The 27,213-nt window shown below is 38.2% G+C and overlaps 2 protein-coding genes across 5 annotated transcripts in view; one reads left to right on the top strand and one right to left on the bottom strand.

The window, feature by feature from the left end:
- Positions 1–27,213, bottom strand: part of PRKG1 (protein kinase cGMP-dependent 1) — a 1,363,231-nt gene that overhangs the window by 89,730 nt on the left and 1,246,288 nt on the right.
- Positions 481–3,678, top strand: LOC138845354 (large ribosomal subunit protein uL23-like). Its single transcript, XM_070057679.1, has one exon. The coding sequence runs from the start codon at positions 3,177–3,179 to the stop codon at positions 3,645–3,647; it is 471 nt and encodes a 156-aa protein (XP_069913780.1). The 5' UTR covers positions 481–3,176; the 3' UTR covers positions 3,648–3,678.

The raw sequence follows: 27,213 nt of genomic DNA, 5'->3' as shown, positions 1-27,213 counted from the left end.
AAACGTAGCCATAGTGTACTAGCTTGGCAAAGGTAAAGGTGTGAACAGGACAAGAGGATGGTTTCACCCCAGCACAAACACTTTGCTGCATCCTCTCAAAGGACCCAACGCATCCACCCCATGCATGTGAGGTATGTTTATCTGGAGGGAGATGGGACTGTGCGAGGGACATGGAAAAATTCCAGGGAGGAGACTGGGAATTTTAGCAACAGTTGGATGGTTCATAATCTCCCTCAGTGGCACTTGGGTCAATCTGTGCCCCTGTATGTGGCAGGGGACTCTCACCATGTAGGTCCATGGAGTAGAGTTATTGGAAAATTTCCTGAAACAAAAACAAGCACAAGGATTCCCTGGGTCAGGCGGAGCTTCCTCAGTGGCCTTGTGGAATGTCATGCCCCAGAGCATGGAATAAAGGGGTCAGTCCAGGTAACAGGTGTCATCTTTGAAGGACAGATGGGTTTGCTTGCTTGTTTGCTTATTTATTTATTTATTTTGAGATACAGAGCCTATCAATCTCTCATGGTTTTTCCTCTAAGAGGAAACTCACTTACTGCTCTTCACATCACATCTAGGAAGAAACCACATTAGGAGTAGGATTGGGATAGAGTTGAGTAAGGAGAGGAGGAGAAAGGATGGCTGGAATTCAATCTTACCCCTTATCAAAGGCCATGTTGGCTATGTGCATGGCCAAGATATACTGTGACAACCTAACTGGTTAACTTCTCCATGGTAGGCTGCAAATAGTCCACCAACAATATCATCCCTGGAACTTGTAAATGTTACCTTCTTAGGAAAGGAGTCTTAGCAATAAAATTTTGAGATAGGAAGACTACCCCATGTTTTCGAGAGAGATCCTAAAATGCCATCACAAGTATGTTTTTAATAAGGGAATCAGAGTGAGCTGACACACATGCACACACACAGAGGAAAAGACAATGTGAAGACAGCAGTGAAGATTGGAGTAGCGCAGCCACAAACAGAAGAATGTAGAAGCACCTAAAACTTGGAAGAGGCTAGGAATGGCTTCTCCCCCAGAACCTCCAAGAGTGTTGTCCCACTGATGACTGATTGAGCCTAAAGATACTAATTTAGGACTTCTGGGTGACAAAATAGATTTCCTTCATTTTAAGCCACCTAGTTTGTAGTAATTCGCTACATAAGCCTCAGGAATCTAATACAGCATCATTACTACTTTGATTATCACTCTAAATAGGTAGACTATGAGTTCTATGCACTCATTGTTTCTTCCTAAACTCATTTTTAGATATAACAAGATTATTATTTTTCCTTTATGTTCATTTAAATTACACAATGTGCGCCATTGCAAACACAGTTTGTTTGACTCATTTTAAGGATGCTAAGTCACTAATACTGTGAAGTTCTCAACAAATCATTCATTTCCACGTGGTCAATATTTATTAAATCATATGCTAACTAAGTAATTATACTCTTAAGAAGTGCCATTTTTGGATTTATTATCTCAAAACTGTATACTACAGATGCTCAAATTTTAGTGTGTTTCTATCTGGAAAATGGTAAAGTAGCTGAGTCACTCAAAGGCATCAGACAAAATATAAACTTGAATATTTATGACATTGTATATCTTTCAGTTAGAGTTATAGGAATATGATCAAACTCAAAGATTAACTGACATGAGTAATGAAATAAAGTTGTGTTCTCCCAATGGTAAAAAGGAGGTCTGAGACCTTCATCTGTGTGCCATACTGCAAATCATTTGTCTCTCTGCTCTAAATGGTACCCCAGTGACCACAAAAGGCACATCAAACATTCCAGAATACCTGTCATTAGCAGGGAGAAGCTTTTGTAGTGGTTCCATATTTCACCCATGGATATAGTTCTATTCAAGCCATATTTCTTAAGTCTCCATGAAGTCTACTTTTAAAATGACTAAGTCTACGTGTCTAGAATAACTAAAGGTCTCCTCTTTCATAAAAACACAGCAGCTATATTTGGGTATATGTTCCTTATGTCTACACTTCTGTGAGTAGAAAATACTGAATTGGTGTGACCATTCTGTTACTTGGGGACTTTAAGTTTCAAATGGACTAAGCAGGTGCTACTGTGATTCTGTCAGAGTAACATCTCAATGTCCCAGTCATATGGACATTTTACATTCAAGGCTTTAACCTATTCTAGGTGCTTTGCTCTTGCCAGATGAAACTTTCTGTATAGTCACAAGAATGCAACATTGGCCTTATGACAATGATTCTCTTCTGTTCACTGCATTCGGATTATAACAAAAATGTGCTGTAAAACAAGGAGCAGTAGTCACTTGTTAAAATCTTGTCCTCTGTTGGCATGCTTATTTCTATCCAATTTACTGTTAAAGTCCAACATGAGAGGCCGGCGCCGCGGCTCACTAGGCTAATCCTCCGCCTTGCGGTGCTGGCATACCGGGTTCTAGTCCCGGTTGGGGCGCCGGATTCTGTCCTGGTTGCCCCTCTTCCAGGTCAGCTCTCTGCTGTGGCCAGGGAGTGCAGTGGAGGATGGCCCAAGTGCTTGGGCCCTGTACCCCATGGGAGACCAGGATAAGTACCTGGTTCCTGCCATCGGATCAGCGCGGTGCGCTGGCCGTGGCGGCCATTGGAGGGTGAACCAATGGCAAAGGAAGACCTTTCTTTCTGTCTCTCTCTCTCACTGTCCACTCTGCCTGTCAAAAAAAAAAAAAAAAAAAGTTCAACATGAGCTTGTCTCTCATGCTAAAGAATGAATGCCTCACCAGTACAAAAGAAGGGGTGCAATTCTTCTGCATCCTTTGAGATTATCTCATGAACCAAGATTTGATTTATAACTCTTAGAGCTTCCTGATACTACCAAAAAATACACACACAAAAACATCTGAATACCCAGGCAAAACCTGAAAAGAACTTTGCTTTTAGAGTGTGGAATTTTCAAAGTTATCCAGATTGTGTGTGTTGAAATTTTAAGAAAAATTTAATATTCAAAATAATACTATTAGTTTTAAAATTTTAGAGGAGTGAATAACTGAAATATTTAAGATAAAAGTTTCCATGTTACATATTATAGCATATTTTAAAAAATATTTTATTTCACAGGTAGAGTTCCAGAATGTCAGCGGGAGAGACAGAGAGAAAGTTCTTCCATCCAATTACAGCATATCTTTAAAACTCTAGGAATGACCGCTTTTCACCAAGATGGCGCCGAAGGCGAAGAAGGAAGCTCCTGCCCCTCCTAAAGTCGAAGCCAAAGCGAAGGCCTTGAAGGCCAAGAAGGCAGTGCTGAAAGGCGTCCACAGCCACAAGAAGAAGAAGATCCGCACGTCCCCCACCTTCCGGCGGCCCAAGACGCTACGCCTCCGACGGCAGCCCAAATACCCTCGGAAGAGCGCCCCCAGGAGAAACAAGCTTGACCACTATGCCATCATCAAGTTCCCCCTGACCACGGAGTCGGCCATGAAGAAGATAGAAGACAACAACACACTGGTGTTCATTGTGGATGTCAAGGCCAACAAGCACCAGATCAAACAAGCTGTGAAGAAACTCTATGACATTGATGTGTCCAAAGTCAACACCCTGATCAGACCTGACGGAGAGAAGAAGGCGTATGTGCGGCTGGCTCCTGACTATGATGCTCTGGACGTTGCCAACAAAATTGGGATCATCTGAACAGAGTCCAGCTGGCTAATTCTAAATATATGTTTTTTCACCATATAAAAAAAAAAAACAAAAAACAAAAAAAAACTCTAGGAATGACCTCTAAAACTTGTCAAATGAAAAATACTATGACCAATATCAGGTCATTTGCATTTCAGCAGAACAGTTCAGCTCTTCAATTAGTAAAAACACTTATTTCTGCCGTAGGAAGTGTCATGGAGGACTCTAGCCTCCTTTCCTCCTGCGGTTCGACCTGTAAACCTCTGGCCAGGTGTTGTCCAATGTGCCCATTTGATCACGTAAGGAATTAAGACAAACCTCTGAATTGTTAATCTTGATGATCTTCTCTATATTCAATTATTTTTGTAGCATCACAAGACATTTTGCTTACTCCTCAAAGAGAAATCTAATTTTTTTCCATTTATTCTACTTGTAGAATGAACTTGTTTAAATATTAATGTAATTGATAGGTTTTTAATTTTTGCCTGTGTTTACTACTTTTAATATTTTAGCATACTGAGAAAGCACTTGCTTTCTCATCAGATCTCTATGTAGACAGTCTTCCATTTAGGAAACCAACTGCATGAATACCTGGAAAATGGATGATTTTAAAAGCTGGTAAACATTTCAGTGCTTTCTCCATCAACTTCTTTGAAAAATAACAGCAAACAAAGTACATAAATAAAAGTAAATAAATAAAACAAATGGCAACAAAAATAAAATGCTCCAAACTATTCTCCAACATTCAACTCTACCAATTCCAACAAAGGCCCAAAGATAAAGAATACAATTTACATAAACTGTTTCCATGCAGTTACTCATGAAGCACAAGAATTGATTTTGGTAATAAACTATCTCTGTCTTTTGGACATTCTACACAATGGATTTCTCTAAGTGCCAGCCACGTGACAGGGGACATTAGTGAGCCACTGCATGCCTGTTTCCTCATTTATAAAGTAGGGATTATAAAACTGTCTCCTAATAAGACTGCGGTGAATCTGCCCAGAAGAAGTACCTCTATTACACTGGTACTACTGCCATTATGGCCACTATAAGTATTGCTTACAATCAATTCAAACTTAGAGATGCAGCTCATCAGCGCTATGAAGGAATTTCTGTCAGATAGCGTAGTATGTAATTAAGGTTTGCAACATAATTAGTATACAAGCATAATAGACTTATTCAATAAGACACTGTGATAATTTATTTCAAAGAGATTTTGTAATAGTGACACATGATACAAAATATTTTCAAAGTCTTTTACTCACAGAAGTTTTATTTTTATTATTATTAATTATTTCTAATAGAATCTGGGTCTTTACAATTTTCCAATATCACCAGCTACCTTTCTGCTCAAGTACAATATTACATTAGCAAGTTCATATCTAATTTACTAACTAACACACACCCTAGAGTCTTTTTAGATAACTCCCAAACCTCCTGCTTTCATCAAACCAAAATGAGTATCTTTTTTTGTTGGTAAATACATGGGTTTCAGATTACTGCTTTACAAGCCGGTGAGCCTTGTTTTTATAATTTATGTTTTAATTAATTTCCTCCCCACCTCACTCCATTTTCTGCTTTTTCTTCCTCTCCTATGTTTGCAATTCTCCTGGGGAATAACACCTACATTTTGAATTGCAGATTTGTTGAATGCATCCTTTATGCAATTAAGATGTTAACGCAACTCCACCATGATCCTTATAGCATCCTCTGCTTGTTCAATCAGCCATTACACATACCACTAACTGAGATCAATCTCAATTTTTTCTTCAGTTTTCACTTGAACCATGAAATTCTCATGGATTGACTTTCCCCTGGCTACACTCAATGCATATATATGTTAACCCACAAGACTAATATCAAATATCTGAGTGATGATCATTTTTCATTTGCATGATTCCACTATGGTTATTAACCATAAATACTTATGTATTTAATTAATCCAAAATACATTTATTTAAAATTAAAAATTGTGACTCAGATATTCTTTAATTGGAAGTCAAAAGAATGGGCTTAGACATGTGAGGTATTTCTGGGGAATCTAATTTAAAACATTAAAATGTTTAGGCTTAATTTTGGAAGGTTATAAAAAAACAGCCAGGCCTTTGAAAATACACTTGCCTATTTGAATCTTCCAGTAACATATATATAAACCCAGCACATACTGACCAAACCTTGCTGTATCTACAAAGTAAAATGAAAAAAAGATTGAAGAGCAGGTGTTTGCTGCAACAGTTAAACATGACTTGGAATACCAGCATCCCATGTCAGAGTAACTAGGTTTGAGTCCCACAGTGCTTCCGATTCCAGCTTCCTGCTAATGAATGTCTGAGAAGGCAATAGATGATGGCTCAAGAACTTGGGTTCATCCCACCCACGTGGGAGAACCAAATATAAATCCAGGCTTCTGGGCTTTGTCCTGGCATAGCCCTAGCTGTTGTGGGCATCTGTAAAGTTATCCAGTAGACTGAAGATCTCTAAATTTGTATCTCTACTTGTATCTCTTTCTCTGGCTATCTTTCAAATAAAATTAAAATAAAATTTTAAATTAACCCCCCAAAAAGGGAAATAAATAGTATATCTTCAAGGGGAAAAAAAAAGGAAGTTCAGAAAAGTTGGATACTCAAATAATTTCAATTCTTCCACTTAGGTAAAAAGCTCCAACTTGGATAATGATTAAGACCAAAATCACCGGGAACACTGCATTTACAATGCTCTTCATTTTTTATTTGGAGAGCAGAGAAAGAGAGATAGAAAGAGAGAGAGGCTGAGAGAAAAATCTCGTATCTGCTGGTTCACTCACCAAATACCCATAACAGCCAGTGTTGGGCCAGGCCCAAGCCAAGATCCTGGAACTCAATAAGGACCTCCCATATGGATGACAGGGACCCAAGTACTTGAGCCATCAACGGATGCCTCCCATTAGCAGGAAGCTGGATTGGAAACAAAGGAGCCAGGACTTCAACTGGGAACTCCAATATGAAATGCGGGTATCCCAATCTACAACTTCATTGCTATACTAAACACCTGCCCCTACACACACTTTCTGACAGCTCATGTCTGTTCTTTGTAGATGCAGTTTTAGTTAAGAGGAGCATACAGTAGATAACTAGGTTAAAAAGCAATGGCTTCATTTTGGTATCTTACAAACAAAATAAACTGAAAAAAAAAAAAATCCCATGAATGGAGTTGCTTTAGAAAAGAAAACAAATAAGCAAACATGAAAATCAGAGCCATTAAATAGGCTCCACTTTGAGTACTTTGGATATCAGATACATTTCCTATCCCTCCCTTTCTCCCTTATTATGCCATTGGTATAAAGGCTATGTCAAAAACATCAGTTCTATTTCAAATATATTTCTTTGTCACCACAAACCCACCTAAATAGTCATTTTGGTAAAACACTTCTGATGCATTTAACTGGTTAAACAGCTACTTTTCCTAAGTTCAACATGAAGTGAGTGAGACAGTAATTCATTATAGCAAGTGTCACTATAAGGAAAGCCCTCAGGAGGTCTCCCTAATTATTTTACGCTAATTAGCTCAGATAGTAAAAGATTGTGTTTTATTAACTTGATGCAAATGGCTGGTGCTTCCATATAGTTAATTTTGTCATATTTCATTTTCAAAGTAAAAATGTTATTACCAGGATACAGTGTTTTCTTTTTATTGTGCTTGAGTATTGTCAATAAATAAAACACAATGGGAAAAAAGATTTTTTTCAAATTCCTTAGTACTGAGAACTCAATTGTGATTTAATTTCTTTTTTTTTCTATATTGAGTTCAATACTCAGTAGTTCAATACTCCCACAGTATTTTGTTTCATATTGTTAAAGGCAGGAAGAAAGACCACATGCATGCAAATTTTAGGATGCCAACATTATTAGCCTTGTTATACTTATTACCTTATATGCAAAACGCACATTTAATTTTCTGTTTATTACTTTAATTCCATGGTGATTTTAAAATACTTTTTAATGCTAAGTACTTAGTCCTGTGAGCATTTGTATCTTTGAATAATAGTTATCATTCTTTCTTCTATTGTCATAACTATCATGTTTCCATGGAAACTGAAGAGAAAGTATGAAATGGTAGAACACCTCCATTTTAGGTCTAAGTTGACAGGGTTGTTTTTCATTAGGAGTCACAATTATTTAGGTAGGTAAGAACATGCACAGTGGTCTAATAAATGATATAGAATGGTAGATGATCTCAAACACAGGAAATCATGTTTCTAGCTAAAGATACACAACACCTTCTGTTAAGAATTAGTGGTGAGAGGTGGGAGTTTTGTGTTTATTTTATTGGCCTGTTTGAATGGTCTGTTACCATGTAAAATAAAAACAATCTTTAAAAAGAACTGTTTTCTTTTATGCTCTAGATACATATATGTAATGTCTATGTGTCACTCAACCAATACAACTAGGTTTTAGAGACACACTTAGAATTCAAAAATAATTCCTCAGTGCACATAAGGAGATTTAGATAAGTCTCCTAAAACATACTTGGAGCTTTATCCAAAATATTATGTCACACATTTTGCTCATCTAAAAATTGTAAATTAAAAAGAAGCAACTAATTTTAACTTAAACACAAATTAACTGCATTTGAATCTGAAAGCATCCAAAGCAAACTGGTTACAGTGCTTGCTTCCAGCAAGGAAGATTCACCTCTTGCTCAGTATGTTTTAATTTATTTGTTGTTTTTTAAGCAAGGCATAGGTCTCACTCACTTAAAGAGAAAGGTCACACAGTCCCCTGAACTAAAGATCCTAAAAAGACAGAGAATGAAATGAGGCTTCAGGTAATTCAGGAAACTATTTGACTCAGACAGCTGAGTCAAATAGTTGAACAAAATGAGGCTTTAAATAGCATAGCAACATGTGTGACTTGCCACAGGGAAAACAAGATAGTCTCTTTTTGCTTTATTCACAGTAGAAATAATGGCAAATTGCTAAAGTAATATATTTTTCTTCAATATCTTCTCTACAAAGATGGAGCTTTTTGCAAATGGCATGGGAAAAAAGCGGCACTTTGCTGCTCAGAGAGAACTTAGAGGCACTCCTCACTGCTAGGACTTCCTGTCCACTAACGTACAACAGGTCAAAGGGTAGAGACCTTTAAATGAGGTCAAAATAAAAGCAGTGAGGGTTTTGTTTGGATGCGGGATAGATTTATCAATCAGGAGATACAAAGACGGTAGAACTGAGATCCAAAAGTGAAGAGGGGGCCTCTGGAGCCCAGCATTTTTTGAGAGAAGTGAGGTATCTGACCTTCACTGAGTCCAGCAGTTGGAAATGGATCTGAAGTAGGTGGTAGTTGCAAAATTTCAACTCCACCAAAATGGTGCTATACCCTGGGATTTCTGCAGTCCAGCATGGTATTGCTACATCCCCGAAAATTCTCTTCCTTCTAGGTCTGGACACAGGAGCTGTGCAGCACCTTTCTCCCTGGCAGAGGCTCACAACAAAGATTTTTCTGCTTTCTCCCTGACCTTTCTGTAGCCCTTTTGACTCTCATTTTATTCCCCTTGAAGTTCACTACAACAACAAAAATAAAGATTTTTGCAAAGACAAAAATAAATGGAAGTGCAAGTGACATGGTACTGTAAAGCCTTCACCTCAACTGTCTCTGAAAGCGAAGCTGCTTGGTTTAAAAGGAAAAAAAAAATGACAAACTATGGCTTGCAATGTTTTCTAAAACTCACAAAGTCTCCTTAAAGCCTAATGTATGAAAGGAATTTCCAATACTACCCTAAAGTTGTATTTTTATATAATTATATATATATATATTTTTTTGACAGGCAGAGTTAGACAGTGAGAGAGAGAGAGACAAAGGTCTTCCTTTTTCCGTTGGTTCACCCCCCAAGTGGCTGCTACGGCTAGTGCATTGTGGCTGGCGCACCGCGCTGATCTGAAGCCAGGAGCCAGGAGCATCTACCAGGTCTCCCATGCAGATGCAGGGGCCCAAGGACTTGGGCCGTCTTCTACTGCTTTCCCAGACCATAGCTGAGAGCTGGATGAGAAGTGAAGCAGCTGGGACTTGAACCAATGCCCATATGGGATGCCAGCACTGCAGACAGTGGCTTTACCCACTATGCCACAGTGCCAGCCCCAATCTATGATTCTTTAAGAATGACTCTCACATCAAACTTTTAGGCTGATACTCTGACTTCCCATCCATGTCCATACCTCAAAGGGACTTTGTTTGGTACTATTTTAGGAGAAAATCAAGGACTGAAACTTGGCTTGTGATCACAATTCAACTGGATTCTTTCCAGAATAACCAAAAAACACTGTAGTCTTCATAAGTTCATGGCTTTCTAAGATATTAAATATTTACATAGGCCGGCGCCATGGCTCACTAGGCTAATCCTCTGCCTGCGGCGCCGGCACCTCGGGTTCTAGTCTCGGATATATATGTCTATCTGTCTCTCTCTCTCTCTCTCTCTCTCTCTATATATATATATATATAGGCAGATAGATATATAGATATATATCTGCCTTTCAAATAAATAAATAAATCTTTAAAAAATCATACATCTAGTTCTAACTTATCTTCTTAGAATAGGGTAAGAATACTGCTAGCTAGGCTAGGTAGAGCATATTGTGAGTTATATAACATGCTTATCAGAAACAGCAGCCACAACCAACAGGGGCAGGCATCTGTACCAGCAATTAAAATGCAAGGTAGGAAACATGAATCCTACATCAGAGTATGTAGGTTCAATTCCAGGCTCTGGCTGTGAATCTATCTTCCTTCTAATGAGGATTCTGGTAAGCAGTAGGGATGGCTTGAGTTGCTGTGTTTCTGTCACACCACTGGGAGACCTTGATTTTGTCCCTAGCTCCCAGTTTCAGCCAGGGGTACTACGGGAATTTGAAGAGTGAGCCAGTGAGTAGGGGAACATACTTTTTTTTTTTTTTCTTCTCTGCCTCTCAGATAAATTAGAAATAAAAAAGAAATTATTCCTTGACTTCTTTTATTCTTCCTACAAAGATTTAGAATCAAAGAAACCCAGCAGCAGCGACCACACACAGCAAAATTGATGGCAAAATAGAATCAGGGTTCCCTGAGACATGGGTGATGTTGGGTCTGGGGGAGAAAATACACATGAAGAACCGGGGACATCTTGTTATACAAAAATGAAGGGAACTATTGGCAACTGTTGGATTGTACCAAGAGGAAAGTAGGTGTTGGTTTAAAGGTGGTCCCATAGCCAAATTCAGTGAACACATTGACTACAAAAATCTACAAATTCATGATGATACAAAAAAGACCGCAAATAAGATATTTTTAAAAATCCTACTTTTTACCAAGAAGTAACCAGAGTACTTATTCCAGAAATTGATAATTAATTGAGAAGAATAAACAGCATTCATCCTGCCTTTCTTGAATGAATAATATGAGAATAAACAGTATTTCAGATTGCTGGTTGATGACGGTAAAAATTCTTTGAAAAGAATCCCAATTAACAGGAATTGAAAGAATCATAGAATTGGATAATGATGTTAAAAATCTGCAAGGCAATCATTTAGTGCAACAATTATTACACCCACACCCATACTGGAATGCCTGGATTCCAGTCTCAACTCTGATCCTGATTTCAGCTTCCTTCTCAGGTGTAGTCTGAGAGCCATCACTGGACAGCTCAAGTCACTGGGTCCAGGTCACCCATGTAGAAGACCCAGATGGAGCTCTGGGATCCAGGCCCAGCCCTGCCTTGTAGGCAGTTAGGGCGTGAATCAGTGGAAAGGAGACTGCTGTCTGTCCATATGTATGTCTGCATTTAAAAGAAAAAACTTAAAAATATATAATGATAACTGTACTAGGCAATGTTATCATTGTACATTTGAAGATTTAACAAACGATGGGGAAACTTTTGAATAAAATGATTAACTTATTGATGCAATTTTGGTAGCTGAAAGTGAAACAATCAGGCACCATTTGCCTCTGTTATAATGCAATATTGAGGTAAAATGAACTTCCTACCAAATCTTGCCAAGCAAGGTGAACATTAACCTGGTCAATCTTGTAGGTTTAGTGACCTTTTACAGAAGTATAGAGGATAGAAAGGGGCAAGATACATCACATTGCTTATAATGAAGTCTTAAATGGAGGAGTCTATGCCAGGACAACTGATTCAATTTTTCAAACAACCTACTAATGCAATTAGACAGGACACATCTGGATTAAGGAGTTATCACCACCAGGCCACATGAAGGTATTTCAAAAAGGTAGGGCAATAATGGAATTAGAAAATAAGTTTATTTTGCTGGAACTATTTTTTGAAGTCCATTCAGAGCTTTTGCATAATACATATTTTTCATTAACTTTTTGAAAACCACTTATATATGTGACTTACTTTGATCCTCAAACAAATCATCCTTGAAAAAGGTATTTGAGAAAAATTGAATAGTGACTAAATAGTGTCTAGATATTTATTTCTGGTTAGGTATGAAAATGATACTGTGGTTTTGCTGGAAAATATAGAAGATATATGTGGAAAGATGTATATAGAAGAAATAACATGACATTAACAGATTCTTTTGAGCTTTTTTTTTTTTTTTTGAAGAACTGGACAAAGCAATTTTAAGGAAGGGTTGATGTCTGGTCAATCTGGGCATTGTATATACAAATACTTCAGAAAGGAGAGGAGATGCAGAACAGGGAACAGGTGCGCTGCTCTAGGTAAAGGAAAACAGTAAAAAAAAGTGGAGAAAGCACATTCTCATGGGAGAGAGGATGAACAGAAGGAACAGGGTGGCGGTGGATCTGTGTGGAAGGTGCAGATCCACAGCAGCAAGCGCAGATACAAAACACAGCCCCAGCCCTGAGCTGGAGAGAGCACCAGCTTTGGAGAGCAAGGTGAGATCAGACTGCAGCAGCCCGGGCCACTGGTGATACAGCCAGAGGGAGAAGCTAGCAGACTACAAAGTCTGAGTCTGTCCTGGGGCCCTCATTAGGATAGGGTGTCTGCTGACCTAGAGAAAAAAATGGGGCATATTTCGCTCTCCGCATCCCCCATCACAACAGTGCCCAGCAACCAGCAGAGAGGGCTGGTGCCATTTTGTACCTAAGTAGCAGCTGTGGCAGCTCTTCTGTGCATGCCCAGCAACTGGTGGGGACAAGACAACATCTTGACAGCAGTAGCAGGAGCAGCATCTCAGGTGCATGCACCTGGCAACAGGTGGGGAGAACGAATCATCCTGACATCAGTACTGGCTGCAGAGGCTCTAGCACATGCCACACAGCCAGGGATGAGAAGGCACCATCATGAAGCAAGAAGGGACTGCAGCTGGCAGCTCATGTGCACGCGTGTCATCCAGGGATTTTACCAGAGGGAAACATCTGCATTCCCCACTGACTTGGAGTCTAGCTGGGAGGATTTATAGGTGGCACGTAGGGCTGTGAAGTATTGTCAGCCTCACAACATACCCCAGGCTCCAGGGCTCAAACAGCCTCGGCGGAGCACCCATAAGCAGCTGGCTCTGGGAATGTCCCAGCCTCTCCGTGGATGGGACAGGCTAGCAGAGTGGAGTGGATCCTCTGCACCCAGTGACTTTGGGAGCCCTGAGTGCTGAGACTGTAGAAACTGTGCACCAGAGGGCACAAGGTGTAGCTGGGTCTCTGAGCAGTCACTGTGTGCAGCTCCACATGCCCAGAGCTCCCTGATTGTCTGGGTGGGTCAACGTGGCAGAATCCGTGCGCACACTGAGGATTCCAGTTCTTGTGGCAGTGTGGATGAGCACTGTACCCACAGTAGCCTAATGCCCAGGCACTGATCATCTGGAAGAGATGAGGTGAGGGTGTGATTACGCCAAGAGGTGATCATACCTTCCTTTCTGTTAAAAAGAGATCTACCATACTCAACTTGGGTGTCACCCTGGATACCTGCCCCACCCTGGAGCACAGACCAGAGCTCCCTGGCCACACCCAAATCACACCTCTGGGTATTCACTAGAAGAGCAGCCACTCTGCTAAGCCACAGAGGGATAGTTCAAAGATAAAAGCAATGAACACAATCAAAGACAATACAAAAGATCAGTGAAATAAAGAGCCTTTTATGGGAAATGGTGGCTTGATCAGCATAGCCCTGACTGTTAATGAACAACTTAATACATTATCCCTCTTAGTAGTTTTTTTATCTGTTCTACTTAATATGACTGGTTTAGATCTGTAATTGATGCACAGTTATTCTTAAGTGTTGAAAATTAACTGAAATGTGATCCCTGTTGAACATGGTGGTGGGAATGGGAGAGGGAAGAGATGTATAATTTGGGACATGCTCAGGCTGACTTGCCCCAAGTGGTGGAGTTGGAAGCATACCAGGGGATTCCAATTCAATCCCATCGAGGTGGCATGTACCAATGCCATCTCACTGTTCCAGGTGATCAGTTTCAGTTCACAGTTGGTCATGGTGAAGGGACTGGGAGTCAAAGGGAACACATAGACAAGTCTAGTACCTGCTAACGCTAACCGATGGAGTAAATAAAGGGGAGAGTGATCCAACATGGGAAGTGAGATGCTCAGCAGACTCATAGAATGGCAGATGTCCTAAATAGCACTCTGGCCTCAGAATCAGCCCCAAAGGCATTCGGAGCTGGCTGAAAAGCTCATGAGAGTATTTCAGGCATGGAAAGCCAAGACACTCTGGCAAAAGATCTCTGCGAGTGAGATCCCAGTGGAAAGAACAGGTCATCAAAGAAGGAGGTACCTTTCTCTGAAGGGAGGAGAGAACCTCCACTTTGACTATGACCTTGTCTAAACAAGATAAGAGTCAGAGAACTCAGAGGGCTTCCATAGCCTTGGAAACTCATGACTGGAGCATAGGGAGATTACTGATGCCATAGACAGGAGTGTCAATTGGTAAAGTCAACAACAGGAGTCACTGTGCACTTACTCCTCATGTAGGATCTCTATCCTTAATGTGCTGTACATTGAGATTTAATGCTATAACGAGTACTCAAACAATATATTTCACTTTGTGTTTCTATGGGGGTGCAAACTGTTGAAATCCTTACTTAATGCATACTAAACTGATCCTCTGTAAAAAAAAAAAAAAAAAGAAATTATCAATTCCCAACTTGACTCTCACTGGGATTAAACATGACAATAGGTCTGATCTGATTTCATCATCATTTAAAAAAAATCATCTATTATTTTTCACTTTATGTTTCTGTGTGGGAGCAAACTGTTGAAATCCATACTTAATGTATACTAAGCTGATCTTCTGTATATTAAGATAATCGAAAAAAAAAATAAAATAAACAAAATTGACACATGATTGGCCCAACTAACAAAAAGAAAAAAAAAAGAGGGAGAAAACCCAAATCAATGGAATCTGAGATGAAAAAGGAAATATAACAGATAACACAGAAGTAAAAAAATCATTAGGAAATTTCTAAAAAGAGATGTAAGCCAAAAGTTGGAAAATTTAGAAGAAATGGGTAGATTCCTGGACACATACAATCTACCAAAATTGAGTCATGAAGATATAGAAAACCTAAAGAGACCAATAATCAAGATGGAGATTGAATCAATAATAAAGACCCTCCCAACAAAGAAAAGCCCAGGGATGAATGGCTTCACTGCTGAATTGTACCAGGCATTTTAAAAAGAACTAATTCCAATTCTTTTCAAGATTTTCAAAACAATCAGAAGGGAGGGAATCCTCCCAAACTCCTTCTATAAGGCCTGCATCACCTTAATTCCTAAACCTGTAAAAAAATAAAACAGAAAAAGATATCTATAGACCAATTTCCTTGATGAACATAAATGCAAAAATCCTCAAAAAAACACTAGCTAATTGAATCCAGCAACACATCAGAAAGATCATTCACCTGGACCAAGTGGTATTTACCCCTGGTATGCAGGCATGGTTCAACACTTGTAAATTAATCAATGTGACACATCACATTAACAAATTGAAGAACAAAAACCATATGGTTATCTCAATAGATTCACAGAAAACATTTGATAAAATACAACATCATTTCATGATGAAAATATTAAGCAAATTGAATATAGAAGGACTATTCCTCAACACCATCAAGGCAATTTATCACAAACCCATAGCCAACATCTTATTTAATGAGGTAAAATTGAAAGCATTCCCACTAAGATCTGATACCAGACTAGGTTACTCACTCTAACCACTGTTATTCAGTACAGTCCTGGAAGTTTTAGCCAGAGATATTAGGCAATAAAAAAATCAAAGGGATATAAATTGGGAAGGAGGAAGTCAAACTATCCCTATTTGCAGATGACATGATTCTATATACAGAAAAAAATTAAATCAATCAGCATATGAAAGAGTTTTCTGTACTCATGTTTATTGTACTCAATTCACAGTAGCTAAGATCAACCAAAGGCCCATCAAGTGAAGAATGGATAAAAAATGGAATATGGAATACTATACAGCAGTAAAAAATGAAATCCTGTTGTTTACAGCAAAATGGATGCAACTGGAAACTATTATGCTGAGTGAATTAAGAATGTCCCAAAACTAAAGATACAATATGTTTTCCCTGATCTGTGTTAACTAATAGACTAAAATGCAATGTATTGAAGTCAAATTGACATTTTGAGATTCCATGATAGTTCATAGTTCTTGTCTCTACCACTGAAGAACAATTTTTTTTTCTTCATACTATTTGTTGAACTCTTTACTTAGTGTATAGTTAATCTTATGTGTATAAAGTAAACTAAAATATATGCTTGTAAAAATTCAGAGTGGGAACATGAGAGGGATGAGGAAGGAAGGTGGGAGTGTAAGCAGGAGGTAAGATAGGGTAGGAAGTATCACTGTGTTTCTGAACCTGTATATAGGAAACACATGAAATTTGTATCCTTAAATAAATTTTTTTAAAAAGAATAATTTAGTTTGTAGAAAAGTAGAATTCAAAGTTGAGCTGATTTTGATGTACAATTTGGGAAATTTATATATTGGGTCTTTAAAAAGTTCTTAGAAAAGAGCATTCTGAATAAATCTGTGCATGGATTTTTTCTCATATAAAGAGAAGTTCAATTTGTGTTGATTCCTTACTTTCCAAAAATTTTTGCATTTTTTACTCCAGTCCACAAAAAGAAACAAATTTTTCATCCTACCCATCCTTAACAAACACACACACACGTGTGCAATTGCACACACATGGTAATTGTATATTGTAAAAAAAAATCTATACAGGAATTTCAAAAATTTTTGCACCAAAATAAACTCATCTTTTAATTCATTTTCCATGAAAACTTCCAAGTACCCTCAGACTCAGTAATGCTGACAAACATTGTCAATTGCCATCACTTAGGGGTTGAAGGCTATGATATGCTACTTGTATCTAGTGGGAAGAGGCCAGTGATATTACTCCAATGCACAAGACAGCCTACAGCAACAGAGTTATTCAGCCCCAAAAGTCAGTTTATTGAAGTTGAGAAATTATTTACAGTGTAACTGCATAAGATGGCAAAGATTATAAAAAATTAGCAAAAGGCTATGCAAGCTTGAGAATAATTCTGATATAATGTGTATAAGAGTACTAAAGTGACAGGGATGGTAAACACTGGCATACCGAGAAAGATCTTCAGCATCTGGAAATTCAACAACGTAGAGTGTATCTGATCCGACTAATGCCTAGGGATTGTCTACTAATCACAGCAGCAGACACTACTTAAGAAATCGTAAGCTGAACTCTATAAAATTTCCAATTTAGTAGATGAAAAATGGTCAAATATTTGCAGGCTCATTAGGTCTGGACTAATAAAATGAATTTCTTAACTATTTCATTTTGATTTACTTGAATAACAACATTAGAAAGCAAAGCATTTGACAAAATGCAATATTATAGGTGCATTTACATAACAATATGGATAAAAGGGAAATTATTTAAGACAGATAATGTGACTTGTCGTTGGCCATGCTAAGGAATAATGATGTAGATCTTCCTGTTCTTGAACATTAACTATTAAATGGCTGGAGATGTGTGCATTTTAGAGGAAGAAATATTTTCCCCTGACTTTCATGATTTCTTATGTGACTTCAGAATGCAATGAACAGTTGAATATATGAGCCAGGGAAACATGCCCAATACAATGCAATTATTTTTAATGCTACAGTTGTTTCTCTTCTGGTCCTGTTTTCTTGAACTCCCTTCCATTCTGTCCTACACTGGCATATGAAGTTTCTGCCTCAGTCACTCATGTCAGTGAGGGCAGTATTAATATTAATCAATGTGCATGTCAACAACTTCTGCAGAAAGGGGCTGATGTACTCTCCTAGTTCAAGCTGCCACTCAAAAAAGCACCATCTGTCATTTGGTCTCTGTTTACCAAGGTGTCATCTTTTCAATGGCCTTTCTGTTTTTTAATCTCAAAGAAAAGTTTTTGCAGCACTTTTGAAATACAGGATTGGTACACAGACTAAAGCATGTTTCTCATCATTAGTTTCACTGGCTAAGGAATATGATAAAACTAAGAGATTTAAAAGGAAAAGCCATGAGTACCATGCAGAGGGGTGTATGAGAATAATAAGCTCACTAGTGTGGTAAGCAGAGAGCCTGGTTAGGGAAAACAGCTTCCAGAAAAGAATCTGTAGCAATTTTGATAAGCCAATTTTACTGCCATAATAGGCACACCACATTGAAAAATAATTTCAACAACCACACACAAAAAAAGTTAGAAAAACTGAAGGGTAATTAGACCTAATGAGTCATACTTTCCCCAACTTCTTATATTGAACATGATCTCAAATTCAGCATTTTTTAAAAGTTTATTTTATTATTTTCATCTAATTGAGAGGCATTTTATCTAACTGTGTGTATCTGTCTTCTATCTATCTATTTACCTATCTATCTACCTACCTATACCAGCTGTCTACTTATCTTCCATCTGCTGGTTTATTCCCTAAATGCTCACAACAGCCAGGGCTGTGCCAGACCAAAACCAAGAGCCAGAAATGCCTTGTCAGTCTCCCACGTGGACAGCAAAGGCCCGAGTAATTCGAGTCATCAGTTGCCTCCCAGGACGCATTAGCAGAATCTGGATCAGAAGCATAGCTAGGACTTGAACTGACACTCCAGAACAGGATGTTGGTGTCAAGAGGCAGCTTAATCTACTGTGTCACAATGCCCTCCCCTCACTTGGGAGCCCCTAAGTGGCTCACTTGGCTAATCCTCTGCCTGTGGCATCAGCATCCCATATGGGCACCAGGTTCTAGTCCCGGCTGCCCCTCTTCCAGTCCAGCTCTCTGCTGTGGCCCAGGAGTGCAGTGGAGGATGGCCCAAGTGCTTGGGCCCTGCACCCCATGGGAGACCAGGATAAGTACCAGACTCCTGGCTTCGAATCAGCGCAGCACCAGCCATGTGGGCCATTTGGGGGGTGAACCAATGGAAGGGAGACCTTTCTCTCTGTCTCTCTCTCTCTCACTGAATATAACTCTACCTGTCAAATAAATAAATTAAAAAAAACAAGAATCTGTCTTATCCCCTTTATAAGGTTGATAGAATTATTACTCTTTAATACGCTCAACCAGTATCTTACGTAGGTTATCTAAGTTGTTTATACAGTTTAATATTAGAGTAATAGCATTTGTTTTATACATGTAGCTGTATGATTACTAGCAAATGGGCTGGTTGCTTGAGATAATTATTACAGTTTCTGAAATTGAAAAATCCTTATAATTTATGCATGAGAGGAAAATGATGATATATATGCATAAAACTATGAACAGCAACCATGTGTCACATCTTCCTCACATAATCTTTATTTTTTCTAAACATTTTACTTTTTAATTAGTTGAAAGGCAGAGTTAGAGAGAGAAAAGGGAAAAGGAGAGACAGAGAGACAAAAATTGATCTTTCATACGCTGGTTTACTCCACAAATAATCACAATGGCCAGGATCATGCCAGGCTCAAGCCAGGAGCCTACAGCTTATTCTGGGTCTTCCATGTGGGTAAGGGTCCAGGCACTTAGGCCATCTTCTGCTGCTTTCCCTGGCCATTAGCAAGGAGCTGGATAGGAAGTAGAACAGCTGAGACTTGAACCTGTTCCCATATGGGATGCTGCTGTTACAGATGTTAGCTTTACCCACTGTGCCACAATGCCAGCCCCTCCTCATATAAAGACATAAATTAATATGATACATTATGTTCATTGTATCAAAATTATTTAGGCTGCCATTTTAATTCATTACTTACAAATTATTTTTGTCTAAAAGGATTCAAGGGGGGAAATATTACTATAACATTTTCTATCTTTAAAAGCTGGAAATTTTGGGAAATTTTGGAAAATTTTCCAATGACGCTTTATTGAAAGATAGCCAGCTTGATTATCATACCCAAATGTCATACTGGAAAGAGAAAATTGTTTGTATAATGATAAAAATGAAGCACACTGATTCTAAAGGCTACTTTAGAATCTACTTAACTGCTACGAATTATTAAAAGCAACTTCAAGCAAAATGATATGAGTTTTGATGTACATGTTCTGAATAAAGTCATAAGTACTAATAGCAGTATTTTCAGATTATAAGACGAGAGAAATACAACTCAGTGACCTGTGTTACCATGAGGACCCCAATTATCTCAGGATCCTTCAGAGGCTACTTTCTTTTAATAAGCACAAAGATATTCTTACTGTGAATTTACAAAAATGGCAAAGGTGAAAATACTGTTTATGCAGCCAAGAGTTCAACTTCTAAAAGAATGCCTGAACTTGTACCTTCTAAACATCTTAGAAGTCTAAAGCTAAACACTAGAAAGGTTTGTAAGATTGCCATTTTTACTGCTCAGCAAACAGGTGCACTGGGGCTAGGGGGCTTGCTCAAGCTGGAATGTAGTGGCAGCGGTGTGACTAAGGCCACAGTCCAAACTCCCAAATAACATTCCTTTCACTGCCACATAAAAGGGATTGTGGCAGCACCTAGCACGAACCTGCTCTCACATGGCCACAAGGCTTCTCTCTAGAATAGCTCAACCTTACGGGCAAAGTAGTTCTAGAATTACGTACATACAATATTCACTCCAATAAGAGAGACTGTGTTCATTCCAGAAAAGGTGGGTGAGCCTCAGATTTTATCATAAAATTATAAATCATTATTTTAAAATACATATAAAATAACATGTTATTTATAATAAAAATAATTTTTCAATTAAAACTACTAACACAAAGGGATATCCTATGCATTTTTCTTTTCTGCTTTTCAAAAAATACTGTATCACAAACAACCTCCAACACATCAAGTATACAGAAAAGACATACATTGGTTTGCTCTGATTTCTGCAGAAGCTCAAATGGCCGAACTAACTGCCCCATGGGATCTAATTATCCACAGGACTTAAAGAGCTCTTAAGGTTTGGAAGTAAGGTTCAGCTGTCATTAGCCCACAGCAATGCTGGAAAGAAATCATCCTTCCCTTTAAGAAAAAGGAAATTGCTGGTTAATGCCCTGGCCTGAAGCAACGGCATCCTATATGGCGCTGGTTTGAAACCTGGCTGCCTCACTTTCAACCCAGCTCTCTGCTTTGGCCTGGGAAAGCAGTGGAGGATGGCCTGAGTCCTTAGGCCCCTGCACCCACACGGGAGACCCGGAAGAAGATCCTGGCTCCTGGCTTCGGATCAGCACAGCTCCAGCCATTGCAGCCATCTGGGGAGTGAACCAGTAGATGGAAAACCTCTCACTCTCTCTGCCTCTCCTCTCTCTGTAACTCTTTCAAATAAATAAAATAAATTTTTAAAATAAAAAAGAAGAAGAAATCAAGGCAGCAGTCAAATGGTTTGTCTGTATCTACCAAGCAAGTGAATACTACAGTGTTCAATTATCTTTAGTCTTCTCATCTGGCAGTTACAAAAGGTTGCACGCAAGGATATACTGGGATTCACTTTTATAAAGTCTTAGTACCTAGAGAGCCTTAAACATAAGCACTACAGAGAGAAGAAATTAACAACTGGCCTTGCAGAGTTTTAAAATTTTTAAAGCAGTATGAAAAAAAAAAAAATCCTATCCAAGGCCAAATAGCTTTATCTTGAAAATCATTTCCTAAGAGCAACCAAATCAGCTTCGTGTCTTGAAAAGAGAAATGTCCTCTGATGCTCTCTGTAGTCACAAATCACAAGTAAATGTTCATCTGTCACCACGGGGTGGTCTTCTAGATTGTTCTATACCTCTTCCTAGTCTGATTACATGTACTGGAATTTCAAAGTAGCTCTTCAGAGGATGAAAGTCAAAGATCGCTTTACGGCCAAATGCTGCAAATGTCTGCCCTTGATATAAGATACAAAATATTTTTTTCTGCTTGGAGACTGGGGATGTTTTATAACTACTCAAATCTGCAAGTGGCCAGCGAGTTCTGGTTTGAGGGCTATTCCAGGCCCTTCTCGGTGCACTTCCCATCTAACTGGCACCCAGTCCCCACCTGGAACAGAACAGAGCTTACTTGAATCCTTTCCACAGGGGGAAAAAACAGTTTCCTAAGCTCATTTCCCTGAGAATTGGTCAAGACCAAGTTGTTTTAAGTAAATTGTTGATAAGATTGTGGGGAATACTAAGATCTTTACTCTAAAATGCCTGCCAAATACTCATAAGAAAAGCCCACATTTCAAAGTCTGTGTGTTCAAAAGAGAAGCCTCTTGTGCAGGCTATTATGTATTTAAAATCTCAAGTTTGTTAGATGCAAGATGACCCTGGGGCATTTCAGATGTTACCAAACAATGCAGACCTTGGTTCTGATTTGCATAGCCTCCTGTGCTTAGGGAGGCATTTGATGAGTGAATTTTCAAAGGCCCCAGCAATACAGAATGCCAAAGAGCACAGGGTAACCTCCCCTGACAGGCAGAGTGAGCAACTAAAAGGTTGTCTCTGCTAATGAAATCTAATCAGAGCACATCTTTTACTGCTGTCACATTGTATCCAACAACAAAGCTCGCCCCCAAAAGAAATCCTTAAAATATCAGACAGATGAAAATGTTTCTTTGCAAATTAACTTGTAAACAGAAAGGGAGCTTCAGATCAAGGAGGACTAATTAATAGAAGTAAAATGTTTATGGATGATTCCACTGAAAAACCCAAAGAGTGGTCTGCATTCAGGCATATTGTCTAGAGTGCTGCAGTCAGGGGAGTGGAGAGGTGACTGTGGTACTCCATTGGTTAGGGGCAATAAGTCAGAGCCAAACCTGGTACCTTCAACATTTTTGTGCACCACTCTCCTCTTGTACACTGATGATAAATGTGACATACTTTGCAAAGTAGCCTTATTTCTGGCTCTACCCTAGCTTCGTCTTTCATGTTTAGTTTCTTTTTTTAAATTTTAATTTATTTTATTTATTTGAAATGCAATTAGATGCTGGCGCCGCGGCTCAATAGGCTAATCCTCCGCCTTGCAGCGCCGGCACACTGGGTTCTAGTCCTGGTCAGGGTGCCGGATTCTGTCCCGGTTGCCCCTCTTCCAGGCCAGCTCTCTGCTGTGGCCAGGGAGTGCAGTGGAGGATGGCCCAAGTGCTTGGGCCCTGCACCCCATGGGAGACCAGGAGAAGCACCTGGCTCCTGGCTTCGGATCAGCGCGGTGCGCCGGCCGTGGTGGCCATTGGAGGGTGAACCAACGGCAAAGGAAGACCTTTTTCTCTCTCTTTCTCTCACTGTCCACTCTGCCTGTCCAAAAAAAAAATGGAATGCAATTAGAGAAAGAAGCGGAGAGTGGAAGAGGGAGGAGGGAGGAGAGGGAAAGGAGGAGAGAAGGGGAAAGAGAGAGGGAGAGGGAGAAAGGAAAAGAAGACAGCAGATTTATCAGTGCCATGATCCTCAGACTTCCCAGTGTTCAGACCATGAGAAATGCATTTCTTTTATGGAGAAGCTTCAGCATTTATAGTGCTCTGTTGGAGTAGCCTCTATGGACTAGGGAACACATTCTGTTTTGGGTTTCTGTGATTTCGGTTACATCTGGTTTTCCTTGTACCTCTGATCTCTTCATTGTAGTCTGCCTTCCTTTCATTTGGGGGTTGGGAAAAATCTGCTTACTCTGATTTTTAAATCAACATCAAAGCAAAGAGACAAGCAAATTAAATTTCATCAAACTCAAGTGTTCATACACAACAAAGGAAATAACCAACAGAATGAAGAGACAACCTACTGTAAGGGAGAAAATATTTATAACTTACATATAAGACAAGGGGTTAATAATCAGGACAAACAAGGTATTCAAACAACTCAATAGAAAAGAAACAATCCAATTAAAAATAGATAGATTTAAACATATTTCTCCAAGAAAGACATGCAAATGGCCAACAAGTACATGAAAATATGCTAAACATCACTAATAACCATGGAAATGAAAAAAAAGCACAATGAGATATCACCTCTCTCCAATAAGACTAATATTAAAAAGACAAAAGATGACAAGTATTGATAAGCATGTGGAGAAAAGGGAAGCCTTGCACACTGTGGCTGAGATTGTAAATTATTACAGTCACTGTGAAAAACGTTATGAAGGTTCCTCGAGCTAAAATTACATCTACCACATGATCCAGCAATCCCACGTCCGGGTACAAGTCCAAGGGAAGTATAGCCAGTCTATTGAAGAGACACCTGTATTCATATGTTTATTGCAGCGCTATTTATAATGGCCAAGAAATGGAAACTGCCTAAATGTTTATTCACTGATGAATGGGTAAAGAAAACATACACATTCACAGTGGAGTACTAGATGACATTAAAAAGAATGAAATCTTCATTTGCAACTACAAGGAGAGAACTTGAGGTCATTATGTTAAGTGAAATAAGCCAAACACAAGAGGACAAGTTTCACATGGTCTCACCCATACAAGGAATTTGAAAATGTTGATTGTATTGAAGAGTAAAATGACCATTATAATGGGGAAGAAAATATGATGAAAAGTTTAATAATGTGTATGAAGTACAGCTAGATATGACTGTCTAGAATTCTATTGCTCAGTAGGATGATTACAGGTAATGATAGTATACTGTTTATTTCTCTAAAAAGAGCTGGAGGGAAGTTATGGGGGGGAAAGCCATTGTAATCCATAAGCTGTACTTTGGAAATTTATATTCATTAAATAAAAGTTAAAAAAAAAAGCTGGAAAAGTAACAGAAAGGATGTAGGATATTTTCACCATAAAATGTTAAATGTTGACACTGAATGCACATTACTCAGTGTATCCCTATACATAAACATCACCTGGTGACTCATAAATATGTGCCATTTGCATGAGTTAAAAATAATTAATTCTTGATAATTTATATTAAATATACCTTCAAGATAAAGTATTAAAATTAGAAAGCTAAGTTAACATTTATATGTGTGTATATTTATATATATACATGTATGTATGCTTTATATTTGAAGAGAGAGCTGCTTTTCCTATAAATGTTCAGTATTAAACAATTAAGATATCAATGATGGTGTAACTTGAACACATCTAAGGCTAGTCTATGTTTATATATAAAAAACAAAATATGTATGTTTTTGATATTTCTGGATGTTCATGAATTTTATAAATGAAAGCTAAAAAAATAGAGATAAGACTCTATACCCAGTTTTATAGCACAATAGTTTTCCTGACTTATTGTTAGAAGATGAGTAAAAATACTCACTAGGTTACTTATCAGTCATGCCATTAAACTCTAAGATGAGCCTTAGCATTGAAATATTTGTTTTCCATTTGGTATGCACATTATAAAGCCCTAAGCTTGATTCATCATAAGTCAATTTCTAAGTGTTTATTAAGTGAATGAATACATATTCTCAAAGGAAAATAATATAGTCCTTTCATCACACTTGCTACTTTCTGATCCAAATAAGGTTTAATGATCCTTAGCTGTTAACTGATGCTGTCTCTTCTAATATCTGTATGATTATAAGTTATCTTTTAAGAAGAGAAGTCCTCAGTGAATAATTAGCAGCAATCAAGAGAAGCTTAAACATGCCACAAAGGTAAAGTTCCTGTCAAGGATGCTTATCTTTGTAATACATCCTGTGAGGCAGGCAGAAGGCACAGGTCCCGAGCAGGGGATACTGAGGACCATCTCACTGGGGTGTTTCTCCAGCATCAATCTTCCTCACGAGCATCCTCAGCCAATAATAGGTACTTCTGTTTTTTTGTGAAATGGATGGTCTGTACAATTTTTGGAATCATTCTGCCACCAGCCTGATTTATGCTAACAGGTAATGGTTTTTTCACATTTGAATTTTTAAGTGTCTCCATGGAATTAATCTTCACAATCTGTCTTTTTCCTCATTGTACCCAAACAGGTATAGTCAGTAAAATAACATGAATGCTGATTTCATATTAACAGCATGATCACTTGAATCAGCTTTTAGGAAATATTTATCACATCTCTCACGGATTTTGCAAAATGAAGGAAGTTTAAAAAAAAAAATAGAGCCAACACAGTGGAGCCAAATAATTACCTCAGTTCTAAATCGTAGAGGTTTAAAGGTGTAAACAGAAACATCTAAGGAGGTTAGGCCAATGAGAGCCTATTTGTAGTCCTGGAAGTGTTGAGAAATCTTATAAATCCCTTAAGTACAAGACGAAGGTACAGTGTACATACAGACAGCAAATTCAGTAGAGAGAGTCAACAAGGCAAACAGAAATAGATGTTTATATTTATGAAACTAAAAAGTTTTCTCTGGAGAATAATTCAGTTTCCCTTTTCTGAGTGATAGGACATCTAATTATGAGATGTCTTCAATTTCAGAAATCTTTAGATATCAATTATTTGCTAGAAGGTTATAGAATACTTACAGTAAAAAGTTGTAACAATCAATCCTCCAGTATTTATGTATTTGTTTACTTATATGGCTATTTTGAGAAATAAATGTCCTATCAATCTCTCTAGAATTTGGAGCAAAGGCTTTGGATTTTCTTTTCATCAAGATAGCCCCGTTTTCTAAATGATAAGCAACATGAAGGAATATGATGATTCAACAATTTCTGTGGATTTAGTATATAATGAGCAAAAAATTAAACAAATCTGTCCCAGTTGAAATTTGCTAAGATAGTGTATCTTAAATGTTCACATCCACTATCCCCTGTGACCAACACACAAAATATAACTATGGGAAGTGAAGAATGCATTAATTATTCAGTTGTGGTAATAATTTCATAATATAAATACATATATAATCACATCATACACATTTTAAATATATGCAATTTTGTTCGTCTGTTAGTTAGGCCTCCATAAAACTGGAAAAGGAAAATATAAAGGAAGAATTCTAATCTACCAAATCTGTAGGCCAAATTGGAACCAATTTGATATAGGTAGTCATTTCATGGTCCTTTCTTTTGCTCCATAAGCATAATTAAAGTATCTTTTAACACATAACTGTTTTATAAAAGAGGTATTTATGTATTAATTTCATGATATGCTACCCGTGTTTTTGCTTACATAAGATTAAAGACATCTTACACAGGAAAAATTAGCTTTACAAAATATATATGAAATTATTAGTTATCTGTAAATTCAATCATATCAAATGCCCTAAAACACATTTTGAGGACTACTTTTATCAACAACAGTACCCATTTTTCTACGTTATGAAGCATTTTTACATATTGCCATCAAT

The sequence above is a fragment of the Oryctolagus cuniculus genome, chromosome 15, assembly GCF_964237555.1.
Source record: "Oryctolagus cuniculus chromosome 15, mOryCun1.1, whole genome shotgun sequence".
NCBI lineage: Eukaryota > Metazoa > Chordata > Mammalia > Lagomorpha > Leporidae > Oryctolagus > Oryctolagus cuniculus.
The sequence above is the reverse complement of the archived record's forward strand: the minus strand, read 5'-3'. Positions and strand labels throughout refer to the sequence as shown.

Coding starts and splice junctions, on each gene's coding strand:
- LOC138845354 (XM_070057679.1), top strand. CDS start 3,177: ATGGCGCCGAAGGCGAAGAAGGAAGCTCCTGCCCCTCCTAAAGTCGAA.